At 49.0% G+C, this 16922-nt stretch overlaps 1 protein-coding gene across 1 annotated transcript; it reads left to right on the forward strand.

Annotated features, from left to right (window-relative positions):
• The first annotated feature begins 739 nt into the window (after positions 1-739).
• ETV3 (ETS variant transcription factor 3) lies at positions 740-15375 on the forward strand. Its single transcript, XM_074981221.1, has 5 exons — positions 740-871; positions 3334-3394; positions 4616-4853; positions 7682-7797; positions 10545-15375. Exons 2-5 carry the CDS (start codon positions 3349-3351, stop codon positions 11738-11740), a joined length of 1596 nt encoding a protein of 531 aa, XP_074837322.1. The 5' UTR covers positions 740-871; positions 3334-3348; the 3' UTR covers positions 11741-15375.
• The last annotated feature ends 1547 nt before the right edge of the window (positions 15376-16922 follow it).

Consider the following 16922-nt stretch of genomic DNA (forward strand, 5'->3'; position numbering starts at 1 on the left):
TTCCCACCTTGGGGAACGGCAGCTCTACACCTGCCCCTGAACCAGCCAGGCTCCTGCACACAGGGAATTCATGAAAAAGAAACCCGAAAGTTATACTCAAATCAAGCTCTTCTGCAGAGACCATAATTCGGGTACTCAGTACTCCTCCCCCGCAATGCCCCTGCCCCTCAACCCCTCCATCACCCATCTCACCCCACCTCCTCCCTTCCAACCCCCCAAAACCGTCCAAGCTCCCTTCCCCCATCCTTTCCACACTCCAAATCCCATTGCCCCACCTCCTTTACTGCTGCTCTCCATCACCCCACTGTTCCCCCTCAATGCCTTAGCTCCCCTCCAACCTTCTTCTATTATCCCCCTATGCCCCCTTATGTCCCCCAACCCCATCTTCCCCATCCACCCCATTCCCCCCCCACCATTCTCCTTTATCTCCCCAACCCCCTCCCCGTCCCCCTCATCTTCTCTAATCCCCTTCCCCTTCCCCGTCCCCCTCCAAATCCCCATCACTGCCTCTCTCTTCCCTTCCCTTCCCTTCCCTTCCCTTTAGTCTCCCACCCCTTCGCTCTCTGGGGTAGTTTGTCCCCTACGGGTGTCGGTTGGAAGGGTGGGTGGGTTGTCTACGTGCGCGGCGGGGGCGGTGACGCGCGGTGCGTGTGCGCGGTGACGCCACTGCGGGGCGGAAGCGTGCGCGCGCTCGCGTGTGTGTGGGCGGCCCCCTCCCCGCAGTCCCGGAAGCGTGTGGGCGGCGCTGGTTCCGGTTCCGGTGGCTGCGGGGCTGGGTGGCGAGGGGGAGGCATCGGGCGAAGGAGCGAGCGAGCCAGACACTCGGACGGGCGCAGACGCCGCCGCCCAGAGCCGTCGCCCGGAGACTGAGGTGAGGCCGGGGCGGTCTCCGCCGCTCTATCCCGACCCCGGGGCGGCCGCCGCTGCCGCCGCCTCCCGCCCCCGGCCTGGGCCACCGCGTCAGCCGCTCGTCGGGCCTAGGCGGGGGACTGAGGGCAGGCGAAGGGGGGAGGGGCGCTGGAGCCAGTAGGGGGGAGGGGGCCATTGGGGGCGCTGGGACTGGCGGGGGAGGGGAGAGTTGGGGGCTGGGGGAGGGGGCGCTGGGACTGGCGGGGGAGGGGAAAGTTGGGGGCTGGGGGAGGGGGCGCTGGGACTGGCGGGGGAGGGGAGAGTTGGGGGCTGGGGGAGGGGGCGCTGGGACTGGCGGGGGAGGGGAGAGTTGGGGGCTGGGGGAGGGGGCGCTGGGACTGGCGGGGGAGGGGAGAGTTGGGGGCTGGGGGAGGGGGCGCTGGGACTGGCGGGGGAGGGGAGAGTTGGGGGCTGGGGGAGGGGGCGCTGGGACTGGCGGGGGAGGGGAGAGTTGGGGGCTGGGGGAGGGGGCGCTGGGACTGGCGGGGGAGGGGAGAGGATTGGAGAGAAATGAGGGTTTGGGGTGGTAAGGAAGATGGGGTGGCTTCTGGAGATGTGGAGGGCTGGAGAACAAAGCAGTGTGGTCTGTGAAGATCTCTAGGGTGCCATGGGGTTTGTCCTGTAGGGGGATGGGGTAGTGGGGTGTTATTTGGGGGCTGCTGTGCAAGGTCAATTTCAAAGGGGGGTCCTAAGGAGCTGACTGGGGTATTTTGGGGTGGTTCACAGTTGTGGAGTTTGGCAAGCCCTTAAAGAGAAGGGTGTTGGAAATTCCCCGGGGTATGGTGGGGCAGGAAGGTGTGGGCCATTTAAGGAGCTTGCCTGGGGAATGGGGTGTGGTGAGCATTAGGAAAAGGGTGCAGGGGTCTCTGGGGTATTCTGAGTGCTGGGCTAGTTAATCCATTTATTAGCCTTTATCTGCTCCTGCCCTGTGAGAAATTGCCTGCTCTTATCCTGGTTTGTTAGGGCTCTTAGTTTTCTCTCTCTAATGGCTGATTCCCTGTAACTTGAGTGTTTAAACACTTGGGGGTGGGGAGGGGGAGAAGGAAACATACTTTAAATTGTCCTGCCCCACCCATGGCAGTGAGGTGGCTTCAGTGCATTAGTATAAATGTTTTGAACTCTGTAAAGGATGGTGCTATAGAAACTGAACTTAGTTGCCCAACTGTTAAAATTTATGATATCTCCCCACAAATGGTGTTGCACCCAGTCTAGCTGTCTGAAGACAGGGATAGGTTCATAAATTAAATGCAGGTGAATTCTGTAACCCTGCCAATTCCAATCATCATTTACCATGCTGGAATTTTAGATGATAGGGATCAATTTAAAAAAAAAAAACTTATTGTGAGTGGTCGGGGGGGGGAAGAACCCAACTCTTTCTTTCTTAGAGGGCAACACTCTATTTTCACTTACCTCAGTTTCCCTACTTTCCTTAGCTGCATGATTTCAAAGCCTAGACCTTAACAGGAAACTTCATTGAGGAAGTATAAATTTTTAACCAAATGTTCAGTCATTCCTATGAAGGGCTGATCATAAGCACCTACTTGATGGACCCATTTTTCAGCTGAAAGAAGGTTTAAATTGGACTTAGTTTCCACAGTATTGGTGGTGTGGATGCTGTTCAGAAGGGACTGTGTAGCCAGATTGGGTGGCAGTTCTGGCCCTACTTATCTTTCAACTTTGAGTAAGGTGAACATTTCTCTCCCTGTGCTCATACTATTGGACAATTAAAAGTTCTTTTTGAGGTCTCTCTGCTTGAATAACACAAAGGGTGGTGGACTCTTACCTGCTTCCTTCCTGTACCTCAAGAATATTCTTTGGAAATGAAATGCCCAACGGACACATGGGTAGTTCCTAACACAGGGTTAATTGACCTAAATAAATCAAAATCAGATGTGGATTCTTGAGTGGAACACAGAGGTTTGAATATTCCCCCACCACTCTTGCTGGTACATCTGGCTGACTTCAGCAGCTTGCGTATTTTGGCACTCAGACCTGACCAGTGTCAGAAGACAAACTTTCTTATTTTGTAAAATCTACAAGAAGTCCTGTGGCACCTTGCAGACTAACATATTTTGGAATATAAGCTTTTGTGCGCAAATACCTGCTTCATCTGATGCCTTGTTTTGTCTGTCTTATGGGCCCACCTTGCAGTAGTGTTTCATTTTTATACTTCATTGGCAGGTCAAGAGGGAAGCAGATAATAAATGCTATATTTACATGTTGATGTTTTAAGTCAGGTACTGGCAATTACAGCTGCTAATCACAATGACACTCTGGGTACCATCTCTTGGAACTGAATGTTATTGCTTGGGAGTGGTTGCTTTTGTCTAGAGGAGCTTTCTACAGAATAGGGTAAGATTCAAATTCCTGCAGGTGGTAATTGCATATTGATAGTTGTTGCTTATTTCCTTTTTTCCCCCACAGTCAACGGGAGTGAAAATGAAAGCAGGCTGCAGCATTGTGGATAAGCCAGAAGGAGCAGGAGGTAAGGAAGTGTATATAGTGTGAGAGACTCGGCCCGCGACAGGAGTCTGAGTCTCATTTATGCTCACAGTCCTTCACACAATTCTGATGTTGTAAAAGCCCCTGTGCCAGAGCTGTGCGTGGATGGTATGAGGCCATCCATGTTCATATCAGACAGCTCTGTGATTACATTATAGGTGGTTTCTGATGGTCTGTGAGGTTTGGGTTTAGTCACCTAGAGCAGTTACTGGGCTAAGTGTTGGATACCTTTTCCCATAGCTGTTTTGCATGCAGAGTTTGTGATCTCTGATCTTGATTCACGTCCCATGATGGCTTGTAAGTGTTCTCATACCAAATTAGTAGCTGCTGGAGTGGTAATGCAGAAGTCCATCCATCCACAACATGGTTTGGCCTAGTATAGTCCTTAAAATAACCCAGCAGGGTAGCTCAGTGGTTTGAGCACTGGCCTGCTAAACCCAGGATCGTGAGTTCAATCCTTGAGGAGGCCATCTAGGGATTGAGGCAAATAGATGTCAGGGATGGTGCTTGGTCCTGCCAAGAGGGCAGGGGACTGCACTAGATGACTTCCCAAGGTCCCTTCCAGCTCTAGGAGACGTGTATCTCCAATTATATTTATTTTATATTTATCGACAGTGAGATTGGAAATCCTACAGTAATAGTTATTGGAAAGCTCCTCCAGTATACTTAAACTTGGTAATTATTAATAAACACCTGTCAGGATGGCTGAAGGTGATTTACACTGAGATTCTCTTTAAAAACTGGATTCAATAAAAATCAGGCCTCATTTAGATCTCTGTAGGTTTAGGTGTCTGATTTTGAGAAACCCGAATTCAAAAATGTGGCTACGATGTTTGTGTAAATGTCACTTTTCTTTCTTGTTTTTCTGTCTTGTTTATTTGTAGGTCCTGCTTTTGCTTGGTATCCCAGTGTTGATTTTTTTTCACATTTTCTTCTTAAGGGAGTAGGCAGTATTGCGTTGTTACAGTGAGGGAACTGGTGGTCAGGACTCCTGGGTTCTGGTCTTGTTTACAGTAGCATCTAGAGACCATAACCAAAACCACAGCCCAGTTCTGCTGCATGCTGTCTTAACAATGAAAGGCAGCCCCTGTCTCTACGACGTTCCAGTTGCAGAGCTCCATGTTCCCAGCTGCAGTTTGCTATGTATTTCTTTGTTTTAATGGTTTTTAATGCTTTCCTTCTGTTTCTTTGATTTGTGTTCAAGGCTATCACTTCCCAGAGTGGGCTTACAAAACTGAATCAAGCCCTGGCTCCCGTCAGATCCAGCTCTGGCATTTCATCCTGGAGTTGCTGCAGAAGGAGGAGTTCCGCCATGTCATTGCCTGGCAGCAGGGCGAGTATGGGGAGTTTGTGATCAAGGATCCAGACGAAGTGGCCCGTCTGTGGGGCAGGAGGAAATGCAAACCGCAGATGAACTATGACAAGCTGAGCCGGGCCCTCAGGTGAATGGAAGGATGCTTGCAAACAATTTTTCACTAGGGTAAAATAGCATAGGGTTGACAGGGAAGATGGCTGGGTGATGTGGCTGATTCATGTACACGGTTGTGGAAAATGATTCAGCGCCCCACCTCTCCAGCGTATTTGGCAAATTTTGACTCAGAATTTGAATTCCACGTATGGGACCATCTGGCTGGTCGATTCCTTTGTATTTGGAAGAGGTCAGATGGATATGGGAAGGAAATGGCCATGTGGCTGTCAGAGACTTGACACGACAGCAGATTTGTCCTCTACTCAAATGTGGGAAGCAATGACATAAATTTGCATTTATAATAGGAGGATCATTGTGTTCTGGATTATTTACTTTTCAGGAGCTTTCCTCTTCCTCCATTCTTATACCCACTTGAGCAATACGGGTGTTGCAGGAAAAATATTGGCTTATTCCATCAGTGATAAAATGTCTGAAAAAGCAACACCCATGTTTAAGACCAGTTCCTTCTTGTACAGGATTAGAGGGTGAAGATACAAGATTATGGTTCTTTTGTGATCCCACAGTCAGGTGTTTTAGAACGATTATATTTCCCTTATCATTATCCTAGCAGTTGCATCTACAAACCAGTAGTAGCACAGTGAGATCCTAGCCTATGGCTTGGACCCAGCGATGCTACAGCAATACAAATAATAAGTAATAATTACTGTCCACCCGTCGGTGTTTTTCTCTACCTTCTGCAGCAGTAAATTTAGCTGTGCTGCTTTAGAGTTCATCTCTAGCCTGCTAAGAGCTGCTTAACAGTATAGGAGTGTGCAACAGGCTATGTGGCCAATAATGTTGTTTTGTCATGGAGGGGACAGTGACAGGTGTTGATCAGTTTTCACTGTGCACTTTTGAATCTATTAGTAAAGTTCTCTGTTACCTTTTCTCCTTGTCAAGGTAAATCCCAGTTCCTAAACTCTTTCTCCCTTTGTAACCTTCACCAGAGTGCAAATCAGTTTTATTTATGCCCTCCCAGAACTTGTCAATCTCTGCTGTGTTTGAAGGGGTGTAGCTCAAAAGGGCCCCGTCCTGTTGGCTGGGGGAGGGATAGCTCAGTCTGATTTGTCATTATAAAAACAACTCTGGGCTCCATTCTGAGCTGTTGTGGTGATACTGGCTTCCCTGTCATGTGCCCTCTGATCCTTTCTGGGCAGGGCAGGCAAAGATAAACAAGGCAGCAAACACAACAGACACATAATGGAACAGGAAGGAAACAATAAATTGAACAGCAGCAACACTGTAACTGATGTATGGCAGTGGAAAAAAGCTCCACCTGCCTGATCTGGCCATGCCTTGGTTTCCCTGTCACGTCCTGATGAGAGATTAATCAGCTGTACTGGCACAAGCAGCCACCTCCAGTAGGAAACCTTTGGCTTCCCACCCCCTCGCTGTACTCCAGCTGCTAGATTTCTTACTGTCTGTGCAATTGCCAAGTGCTGGCAACCCAGGTTATAACTAAAGGGGTGTGAGTGGTGTATAGTGTTTCAGTACACTGCTTAGGCCTACACAAGCAGTGAGGGGTGTAATGCCCAGATTGCGTTGCCAGGTGCTCCATTGCTAACTACAGTTGTGGAGCCATGATAGCAGGGGCAGCAGTTCTGAGTGCAAACTCTCTTGGACCCCGTGGGTGCAACCTTGGCTAACCCACGCGGTCGCTCCCTCCTGCTTGTGCTGGTCTGCCACGGTGACACTAGTCTTAAGTCTTCTACCTTGATGCGAGTTAATGTATGTCTGCACGAGCTGGGAGTCACACCCCAAGTGCGTAGAGTAGACGTGGCCATGAAGAGCCCTGGGGCAAGCTGGCATGGCTCCCTCTGGGGCTTACGGGGGAGAGCAGCTCCTCTGCCTACGTATAGTCTTACGGTAGCACTGATCAAAACGTTTTACCAAGGAGGATGCACGTGGCTATTCCCGATACAAGGTTGGGTAAATCAGACCACAGAGAGGCAGTTCAGTGGGAGAGCTCAGAATAGACTCCAGGTCTCCTGACAGGCACTGCTGTGCCCCACACCATGGAGTCTCCTATGGTATCCAAGGAGCTAGCATGGGAAAGGCCCTTTGCGGGCATGTCCTCCTCGCCTCCTAACAGGCCAGTGTAAGTTTTCGCAGCAGTCTCTCTGACCCCACCCCCTTGAGTTTAGGGGGCCCATATGCTTTTGGAAGGTGAGCTTTACTTTAGTACAAGTGGTTTGTGGGCACAGTCCTTCCCGTCCGTGATCCTAGCTTACCTGTGGCACCTATAGCTGCTGGCCAGGTGGAATAGGAGCAGTAGAAAAGTGCTACTTAGAGATCTTTACTGGAATTCCGCAATTAGAAATGATCAGCCAGTATCATGGGCCCAGCAAGTCCTCTGGGGACCATAGTGTAGAACTCCTTGCTTTAGGTGACAGTGTCACTGATCTCACCATTTGAGAGGCCTGGGAGAGAGAGCTCTGTGGTGGGACAGATGGTTTTATTCCTGGCTTGTGGGATGGCCTTTGTGAAGTCATTTTGTCTGTCTCTTCATCTGTAAAGGGAAGACAATGATACTGACCTTCGTGTGCTTTGAGATCGGTGGCTGAAAAGAGCAATAAACAAGGACTGAATTCTTGTTTGGGAACTTTTCCTGACAATAGGCTCAATTTTCATGTGCTTAATTTTAGCCTGGCTCTCTGAGTAGTTCATTTTCTTTGAAGACAGTTGAAATTTGGACATAATAAAAGGAAGGCAGTCCATAGACTGATTTAAGCAATAAATATTACGCTGTATTGCTTCTGACTGATAGTGATTTTGATAGTTTTTTCTAATGTGTTTTGGCAGATATTATTATAACAAGAGGATTCTTCACAAGACAAAAGGCAAAAGGTTTACGTACAAGTTCAACTTCAACAAGCTGGTGATGCCTAACTATCCATTCATTAACATACGGCCCAATGGTAAGCGGGAAAGGGGGGTCCTGTCAAATCCTAGTCAGTGGCCTTGATTGGCAGCAAATGAACTGCTGAGTCTGTGCTGTAACGTGCCTGTCCTGCAGGCAGTGGGTAAAGGAGGCAGCTATAATCACACCCGGCCACCTCCACAGATTCCTTCCACAATCTCTCATTCATCTGTGTTGGCATCTTCTAGGCAACCAGTGCTAATATGGTGAGAATGTCAGTCCTGTACCGATACTTAAACTGAAGCGCACTTCCCCTTCGCGTGGCCCTGTGGCAGCCTCCCAGGGGAGCTCAAGCCATTTAAGTGCTTGTTAAGTTGTCTCTGTTGACTGGTGGGGGTTTCCTCAGGTATTGCCCTTCTAGTAACAGGATTTGGGTGTATTGCGGCAACCTTGCCCTACGTGCTTACAAAGCAGCCTATATGTTTATGGTCCCGTATAAATGTGACCTTTCCTGTTACGATGTCCAGAGGTCTCCTTGACCAGGAGCATATAAATGTTATCAAAGTGTTCACAGCCTAAAGGTAGTGATAACGAGCTCTCTGCTCTACCAAAGAGCTGTTCAACCCGCTCTTATGCCGATGGCAGCCCTTGATGGCTGTATTCCTGCCCCTTTATGTCAAGCAGAACAATTCTTGACTAAATTGCTCTGCTTTCAGGGAATTTACTAGTGAGTGCAGAACAGAGCAGCTTCCAGTGGTAGGTTTAGCCTGGCTTGTGAGCCATGAACTCCCCAGCTCTTGTGGTGGCTCAGATCTGCAGTGGTTTACAGGATAGCCACAAGGTGCTTAGGCAGGAAACATCAGCGTGCATCAGGGCATTGAGTGTCTCGCCAGAGTCAATAATTCCTGCATATAAATTCTGCCCCAGGGTTTGGGCTGATGCCAACAGTAATGCTGCAGTTATGGTGTCAGAGGGTCCGTCTGTCTTGAGTTCCACTTGATGAGTTGCACAGTGGAATCAAAGCTCCCTCAGTCCTGCCTTACACAATTGTGGGTTAGCTCTGGAAACATAGGGTGCACACCCAGCATAAGTGCAAATATTGAAGGATAAGGGTGGTGTTGGGGGGTGTAGACAGCCCCCATGCTCATCAGAGAGGAACACGTTGAATGTGATCAGTGGGATGCTTCTGGGAGCCCTTTTGTTGGGGTTCTGCTCTGCAGAACTCAAAGCTGCAAGGAGTTGGACAGGGTCCTGTGCCTGGCCACGCACTGTATACCAAGCCAGGCTCGCCTCATCTGGAGGGCCTGGCGAGTGGCAGAAAATGAACCTTACAGGAAGAAAGGGAAGGGGGACGAGCATGTGGAGCCTGAGCGGTGACCCCTAAGCATGGCAGCTACTTGGAGTAGGGGCTGATAGCTGGTGAGAAAAGTGTTATCTTTACTGTTAATACTGTGATGGATGGGGAGCTTTATAAATACCTAGATGAATCTGCCACCGGGCGTCTGACTCATCATTTGACTCTGAGGCTGCCCAGTGCTATTTTAATCGTGGAAGACCAGAATTGTGGTTTCCAAGAGCCTGTCCTTTAAGAAAACATCCACCCTAGGGTTAGGAGGCAGCGAAGGAGTAGAAATCTGAAGTAGAGCAACTTCCCCCGCGTGAGAAATGTTACATTTCTCTGCTCTATGCATTTTCTAGGACCCCTGAATCCCAGCACGAGGGATATGAAATCGAGTGTGAAGCTGCACTGCAGATCTGTAATTACTACAGCAACAAGTCTGAGCAGTTCCACGTCAATATTGCTCACTACTGCTCCTTTTCCCTGTTTGCCACCACTCCCTCCTATCCCTGGGGCATGCATTTAAAAAAATGGTTTGGAGAATTGGAATGCATCTGTCTAATTACAACCTGTTTTCTTTCCTCCTGGCTGGGAGTTGGGGGTGGGGATATTAAACCTGTTTGGGACACTGGAATCTGATTTCCCCTCTCTGCGGTGTGCGCTTTCTGGGGTCAAGGTGCTTGGGTCTCTGGGTCTGCGGTGAGAGTGGGTACAAGACTGCATTAATCAGGTTTCTGGTAGCAGTAGCAAGTCTTAAGCAAATGGGCCTTCCTGGGCCTGAAATGTTGGGTGAAAGGAACCAGCCTGAGGAATGGAGTTACTGGGGAGAACAGCTGAGATCAAACCTCTCGCATCCTAGAAAAGCACAGGGTTTTGAAATGCCCTCATGAGAATTGGAGCTTTATCAGCCAAGTGTGAGTGGCTTCAGGACCTGTATACTGCACACTGTCTCCTCAAAAAGCCTTTCAGTGAAACAGGAGAGAGCAGGAGACCTCAAGAGACAGCAGGGGTGGGGGAGACATGTTTGGATCTGAAAATCAATGATTGCTTGACTGTGCTAAGAGCCCTGAAGAAGAGCTCTGAGTAAGCTTGAAAATTCATCTCTCACTAACAGAAGTTGGTCCAATAAACAGTATTACCTCACCCAGCTTGTCTGTCTCAAGCGGAGAAAGATGGGAACGCTGCCTCAGGCCCCGAAGGAGACAGTTCGGCTCCCAGGGTGGCGAGGTTTTATGGTGGGCAGAGGTGATTGAGATATTCGGCTGTGCAGGGATGGATTCAGGGGCAGGTTCATAAGGCTGCTCCCAACCCAGCCTCTATTACATTATTGAGCATGTGTGGTACTTTTATGCAGTTTCCAAGCATCTCAAGGTGCAGCCCAAGCCAAGAAGTTCTGACCTGTGACCCTTTTGTCCCTGCTCATGTGGGTTCCTAACACTCCTTTCTTATCCTCTCCTTTGCCGTAGGTGTCGTCCCACAGAGCGCCCCGCCTGTCCCCACTGCTTCATCCCGCTTCCATTTCCCGCCCTTGGACAGCCACTCTCCCACTGAGGATGCCCAGCCCAGCCGGTTCTCCAGCGGATCCCTGGTGCCAGCCAGCCAGGAGCCTCTGAATGACAGCAGCGAAAGGAAGCCTGATGGGCCGGAGCTGGAGGATGCCTCCTCCGACTGGCGCCGTGGCATAGATCTCATGGCTTCTCGGAACCCAGCGGGTGCCGGTGGCATCAGTAATCAGAAACGCAAGCCGGAGGTCATGCTGCCTCTCTTCACGAGGCCCGGGATCTATCCAGATCCTCACAGCCCTTTTGCTGTGTCTCCTATTCCAGGGCGTGGCGGGGTTTTAAATGTCCCAATCTCGCCTGCCTTGTCCCTGACTCCAACCCTCTTCTCCTACAGCCCCTCTCCGGGCCTCAGCCCCTTCACAGGTAGCAGCTGCTTCTCTTTCAATCCCGACGAAATGAAACACTACCTGCATTCACAAGCCTGCTCTGTCTTCAACTACCACCTGAGCCCGCGGACTTTCCCCCGCTATCCGGGGCTCATGGTCCCACCACTACAGTGCCAGATGCACCCTGAAGAGCAGCCCCAGTTCCCAATCAAGCTGCAGCCTCCCCCAGTGGGGCGTAAGAACAGAGAGAGACTGGAAAGCCCTGAAGGGGTGACAGCCCCGCAGCCAGCTCCTGCTTCGCCCAGGGTTAAGGTGGAGCCCAGAGTGGACAGGGAGCCTGAAGATGAAGAGCCACCAGCCAAAGGGAAGGACAAAAGTGAGAAGGAGGAGGGGCCCGGCATGGAAATGCCCAACACCAGCCTGGAAGAGGGGAGAGGGGCTGTATTTGCCAGGCCGGCTGCCCCGTCCTGGCCCTCTGCAGCACCAGCGCTGACCCAAATAAACCTCCCCGTTGAAGAATCCCAGCTGCAAGTGGAAGGAGGTGGAGAGAAACCATCCAGGGAGCCCATGGGAGACCCTGGGGTGCAGGAAAAGAGAGAAGATGCCCTGATGCCACCCAAACTGCGTCTCAAACGCCGTTGGAACGGGGACCGTCAAGCAGAGGCCCTGGAGGAGTATCAGAACGGGAAGCACCACTGGAACGGTGCGCTGGGGGCCCCACACTTCATCCCAGCACCCAAGGCGGTGACAGCCGCGGCTGCGTCAGACACCTAAAAACTACCTGGAAAGCGCTACAGTCCATTTGTACCAGAATCCGTGTATTTATGTAGCAAGGTTGCAGGGCGGGGGAGGGGAAGGGGATTAGAATGGTTTGATAATTCTAGAGACTAGGGTTTGGGGGGTGGGCAGGGGATCGTTTTAATTTGTTGAATCGCAGGTGAGACTCTGCTTGTCTTGGTTAGGAGACAAAGGCACCAACCTTCTGTGCGTGAGTTCAAGATCTCGCGCAAACTTCATAAGACCAAGTCCCATCCTCCAGCAAGGCTTATGAACTTCTAACCTACTTTATGTTCTCTGGTATTTATAGAAGCAGGAATCTGACTATAGTTCCTTTTTATGGAGTCAGGGGCGGCGGTGGAAAAAGATCTCCGAACCGTTCCATCTGAGATGCCATTTTTGGTCGGCATTGTGAGCTGGTTGCTCTTTTTAGTGGGTTTGGCGGACGGGGATGTTGCACTGTCTTTAAATTAAAACCGAGATTGCAGAAAGACAAACAAACAAAAGCCCTGTAGGAGGAAGCTGCCGAAAAGTCAGCAGTCGGTGGTTTTTGAGTCAAGCTGCATTTCTGACAAACAACTCACTAGGACTTAAAGACACAATGGTCGTTCTTTCAGCCTTCTTGAAATATTGAAAAAGCCATGAGCAACTGTAAAATCTTTCAGGGAAGGAAGTAGAGGGGTGGGGAAATTTAACCTAATGCCTTTAATAGAATGCATTAAAATGTACTCTAGATTTTTTTTCTCCCTTTCTAATAGTATGGGTGGGGAAGTGATTGGAAGATTGATCCTCTAATTTGATTGTGGTGAGTTCATGGAAAGGAAAGACGAGAGTTTGTTTAAATCTACTCCCTTTATTGTTTTGTTCCCCTATCACTTTGAGTCATGCCTTAACTAGAGATACACTTTGTGATCAGGGTCTATTGACAGAAGACACTTGTATAACAGCTGGATCATCTTGACCATGGTTGGGTTTTAATTTGGTAGTGGGGTCTGTCTCACTTTTGATACCGTTGGGAGGAAAGTGTTTCAGTTGACTGCAACGGGTGTGGATAGAAAGGATTGTGCAGAGGGACACGGATAGGTGAGGCACTGAAGATGGTGGTCTGGTGGGTGCAAGAGAAATTCAGGAGTGAGTTTCAGAGAGGAGCAGGTGCTGTGGAAGATGGAAGCAGTTTGAGTGGTGGTGGTGGGTACTCAGACCTTGCTCTGTATATCTTGTCCCATTATTTGCCATAAACCCGCTGGTTCCCTGGATAGCTGTTTCTCATTAGACAAATTGGTCTGGGCTTCGGATTACATGGAGGAATGTGATTCTTTCCTGTTGGATTGGGAGTAATTTCTAATGATTCCTCGAAAGGAACTTGAATGATCAAGCTCTGTGGGGATAAAGTTGTATCTGTAGGTGTCATGTATTTGCGAATCTAGGAAACCAGTTTGGAGCTGGCAATCTAGTTTAATAGAGGGCATAGCTGCTCTAAGGCAAGAGCAGTGTGTGAGGGCAGGGTGTTACCTGTGTACGTTAGTAGGCAAATAGAAACCTGCTGTACGTGGCGGAGAGCAGTTTGCCGGCTCAGCTTCTGGCCGGTCAGTTGGAAACCTGACGGTGAAGCTCTGCCTTAGCAAAATGGTATACGTGGTATAAGGAGCATTCTTAGAAGATGTGCTCTGTCTGGTGACTACCACCATAGGAAGGCAATGGCAGAAACGTGTGTAACTCCTGGGGAGTGGAAGGGTTATGATCTCCTTGCTGGGGTAGTTCCACTTGGTGACGGCATCTGTGCCTTGGTGCAGTGCCCACTTCATTTTCAGCTGCACGCTCCATGGCTCAGCTGTGGCTTAGAACCCACGCACTCCTTCGCTCTCAGTTTTTGGCTAGAACCATTCCCCCACAGGGCTGCCTTGTTAGCACGTAGGTTTACCTTCAAATCTGGAACTGAGCACAGGGGGAAAGGGAAAGGTATTCCTCGCTTTTGGGACATCCCTTTCCTGAAGAGAGGGCCAGCAGATGTCAGTATGAACTCAGGAATAGAAACATGAGGCCTTTCGAATCAGTAATGCATATCTTCAGCCCCATCCTACCCAAGTGCCAGAATTCATGGATGTTGCTCCTGTTCGGCGGGGAGGGGAAAGAGAATCACCCGTTTCGCACTTTTTCACAAACGAAAGTTAAAACTACATTTAGAATGTCCTTTGGCTTTAAAAGTTTGGAATGGGTCTGGGTGAGGAGTGGGGAGGGTCATTTGTCATTGCACTGCAAACTGGGATCTCGAAGTTCAGGGACAAAGGACTCAGGTTCTCAGGACAATGGACCAGTGAATGCTGGGCACATCGGAGTTGGGGGTGGGGGGATGTATTCAGCTTTGGAAAAGGGAACGGCAAAGCCCATTTGGCAGCATTACCCTGTTCCCCAGCTGGCTCAGGAAGTCACATTTCTGCAGAGGTGTTCTTCCTGACCAGACTTCTCGTTGCCTAGCAGCAGCTTAAAGGAGGAAGCTTATAAATACGTTTTAAATAAAATATATATATATATTCCAGTGTGCCAAATATTTAAACTTTTAAAGTTTAAATGGTTGAAATCTCAGCGTCCACCTGTATTAACTAATCAAGAGCATGTTAATGTTTAAAACCATTTTCGCTTTGTTTAGCCCTAGAGAGTCTGTAGGAGAGGAACTTAAACAAGACAACCAGCTGTCATCTGAGGTTTTGGGGAAAGAATTGTCAAAGCAAACCATAGAGCTGGGAGTCTTAGCCAAGCATCGGCCCTCTGTGTTGCAAAATGGTCAAGCCCTGAGGCTCAGTCTGTTGAATTATGAACATTATTTCTCACCTCCCCTGGGGAAGGGCAAGTTGGATTTTGCAAGGCTGTACCACTGGGGGTTGGTGTTTGGCTAAGACTGTTCTGCTCCGCACATGGAGTTTATCTGTGTGGGTGAAGAAAAAGGAAAGGCCTCTAGAAGCATTAAAACCCTCGTGACATGCTGTCACTATCTTCACCCACAGGGCAGGTTAAAACCCATTGCCTGGTTGTCTTTTTTTTTTATTTATTCTATAATTATGTTTTTACTTTTTAAAGTAACTTTTTTTTCCTTCTGGATCCTGGTGGGTTTTAAAAAGGATTTTTTTGGTTTGAAATATTTTTAATCAGATTGTTTGTTTTAAAAAAGCTGTTAAATTTTAGAGTGGTTTTTAAGGAGAAAAAGTATTTACTGATAGAAAGTTGGTTTTTTTTAAAGAAAAAATTCACTTTTTGTGAGGCATGTTCTTTGACCTTGTTAGAGTTGATTCAGCAGGGATTAGTATGGATGCATACACATCCGACTCTGTTAGCTTGAGCTATCTGTCCACTGAAAGCAGAATTAAGTGTGTGTATATGTACATAAAAATGTAAAGTAGTCTTTAAATACTCCATTGTGCAGTGCCTTTAGCTGTTCCATTTTCTATAAAGTCTTCAAAAAAAGTTTGCATATATATATTATATATATATATGATGTAATGTTATAGAAATATATGTATAATATACATATTTTTTTCCAGGGGTATCTGATAGCTCTGTATTTTGTTATGGAAGTTGAAAGGAAAAAAAAGTATTTTACCTCAAATTAAAAAGTTAAATAAACCTTTTAAATAAGCCACCATTGTTTTTTAGTTTGTGCTTATTCAGCTTGTGATGGTGCCCATTAGCAGAGAATCTTCATGCCTTTCACATGCTAATACATGGAGACGGATGGGGAAGAATTATCCCCATTTTACAGATGGGAAAACAATAAAACAAGTGATGGAACCGTGGTTGTGCAAGAAATCTCCAGCAGAACTGAGAACTGAATCTCGGTCTTTCAAGACAGTTGCTTGAACTGCAAAACTGCACTCGGATGCCAAGTTGTTACATAGCACTTGGAGACCCATGTTGGGGGGTGAAGCAGGGAGTTCTCTTACCAAATGTCTGGTGGATTATCTCCATTCTAGGAATGGTGAAACTGAGGCGCAAAAGGAGAAGTGAATTGACTGGTGGTGTGGCAAAGCCCAAGGTAAAGTGGGTAATACGCAGGATAAAGTGTTCCCTATAAGCTGAGTGCTTAGGCGTCCACCAAGGAGAGATTCAGATTCTGCTCAGAGGTGTTGCTATTGGTAGAGGACATCTGCACGTGCTGTGGTGCACAGAACAAAATTTATTCTACACATGGATGGAAGAAATTCAAGGGAACATCCGACTGCGGCAGGCTGCATTGTGTTTCCACGGCGAGAGTGAGTGTATGCTGATTATTTGTGTTCCTGTTGCTCATTTACCGCAGCAGGAGGTGATCACGGAATGAGTTTGCCCTTCTCCCCCCACCCCTTGCCAACAAACTCAAGTATGTGACCTCACTGGTGTGTGTTTCGCCTCTCCCATGTCTCCTGGGACGCCAGCAGAGTCTAACTTCAAACCTGAATCTCCAGCGATTTGGTTCTGGCCCAAACGTTACAGGTGGAGCTGCCTCTCAGAAGGTGTCTGGGGAGTTAAATTCTGGCGCTGGAACTCCTGTGACTGGCACTGTGCAATTCAGTACTAGTGTCCCATTTGGACCGGCTCCTCTCTAGACATGGTGCCAAAGACAGCTGGCCATGTCGCAGGAATCCATCTTCAATGCAGCCCTCCCGGCGTGGCAGCGGCATCGCGCTCTCGTGTCCATCTCTAGCCACTTGGACCTTCCTGTAGGCGGGGCAGGTCTTTTTATTTGCAGTTTTAACCCTGTCCTCTAAATACTGCTGACCAACACAGAGCTAGGCTAGAAACAGCTGTTACTGCGAATGGTAGGGTATCCACCAGATTACACCTGGCCCAATCGGTTGTGGGTGGAAGAAATAGTCAACCCTTTTTCCCCTCCCTCCTATACCTGCGCTCTGCACGCTGTCTAAAGGAGGGATATCTAACTCACGCCTCTGCAGCTCCACAATCGGTCCCATGCACAGCTGCTGGCGCGTGAGTTCCTCTGGCCCTGGAGGGGTGCCCGTATCCTCCAAGTCCAGCCCCTGTCTCTGCCTGCTCTGCGTCTTCCCACCCCGACTGTGCCCTCTGCGCTTCCTGATTGCATCTTTTCTGCCAAGCTCCTGCCCCTCAGGGATGCAGATGCAGCCCCTGGAGTTACCTGCAGGCCTGTTGTGGGGCAGCAGCAGGGATTGGGCCCCCACGCACCCACTGC

The sequence above is a fragment of the Carettochelys insculpta genome, chromosome 30 (assembly GCF_033958435.1).
Source record: "Carettochelys insculpta isolate YL-2023 chromosome 30, ASM3395843v1, whole genome shotgun sequence".
Taxonomy (NCBI): Eukaryota; Metazoa; Chordata; order Testudines; family Carettochelyidae; genus Carettochelys; species Carettochelys insculpta.

Coding starts and splice junctions, on each gene's coding strand:
- ETV3 (XM_074981221.1), top strand. CDS start 3,349: ATGAAAGCAGGCTGCAGCATTGTGGATAAGCCAGAAGGAGCAGGAG. Junction 4,854..7,681: donor AAGCTGAGCCGGGCCCTCAG/GTGAATGGAAGG, acceptor GTGTTTTGGCAG/ATATTATTATAACAAGAGGA. Junction 7,798..10,544: donor CATTAACATACGGCCCAATG/GTAAGCGGGAAA, acceptor CCTTTGCCGTAG/GTGTCGTCCCACAGAGCGCC.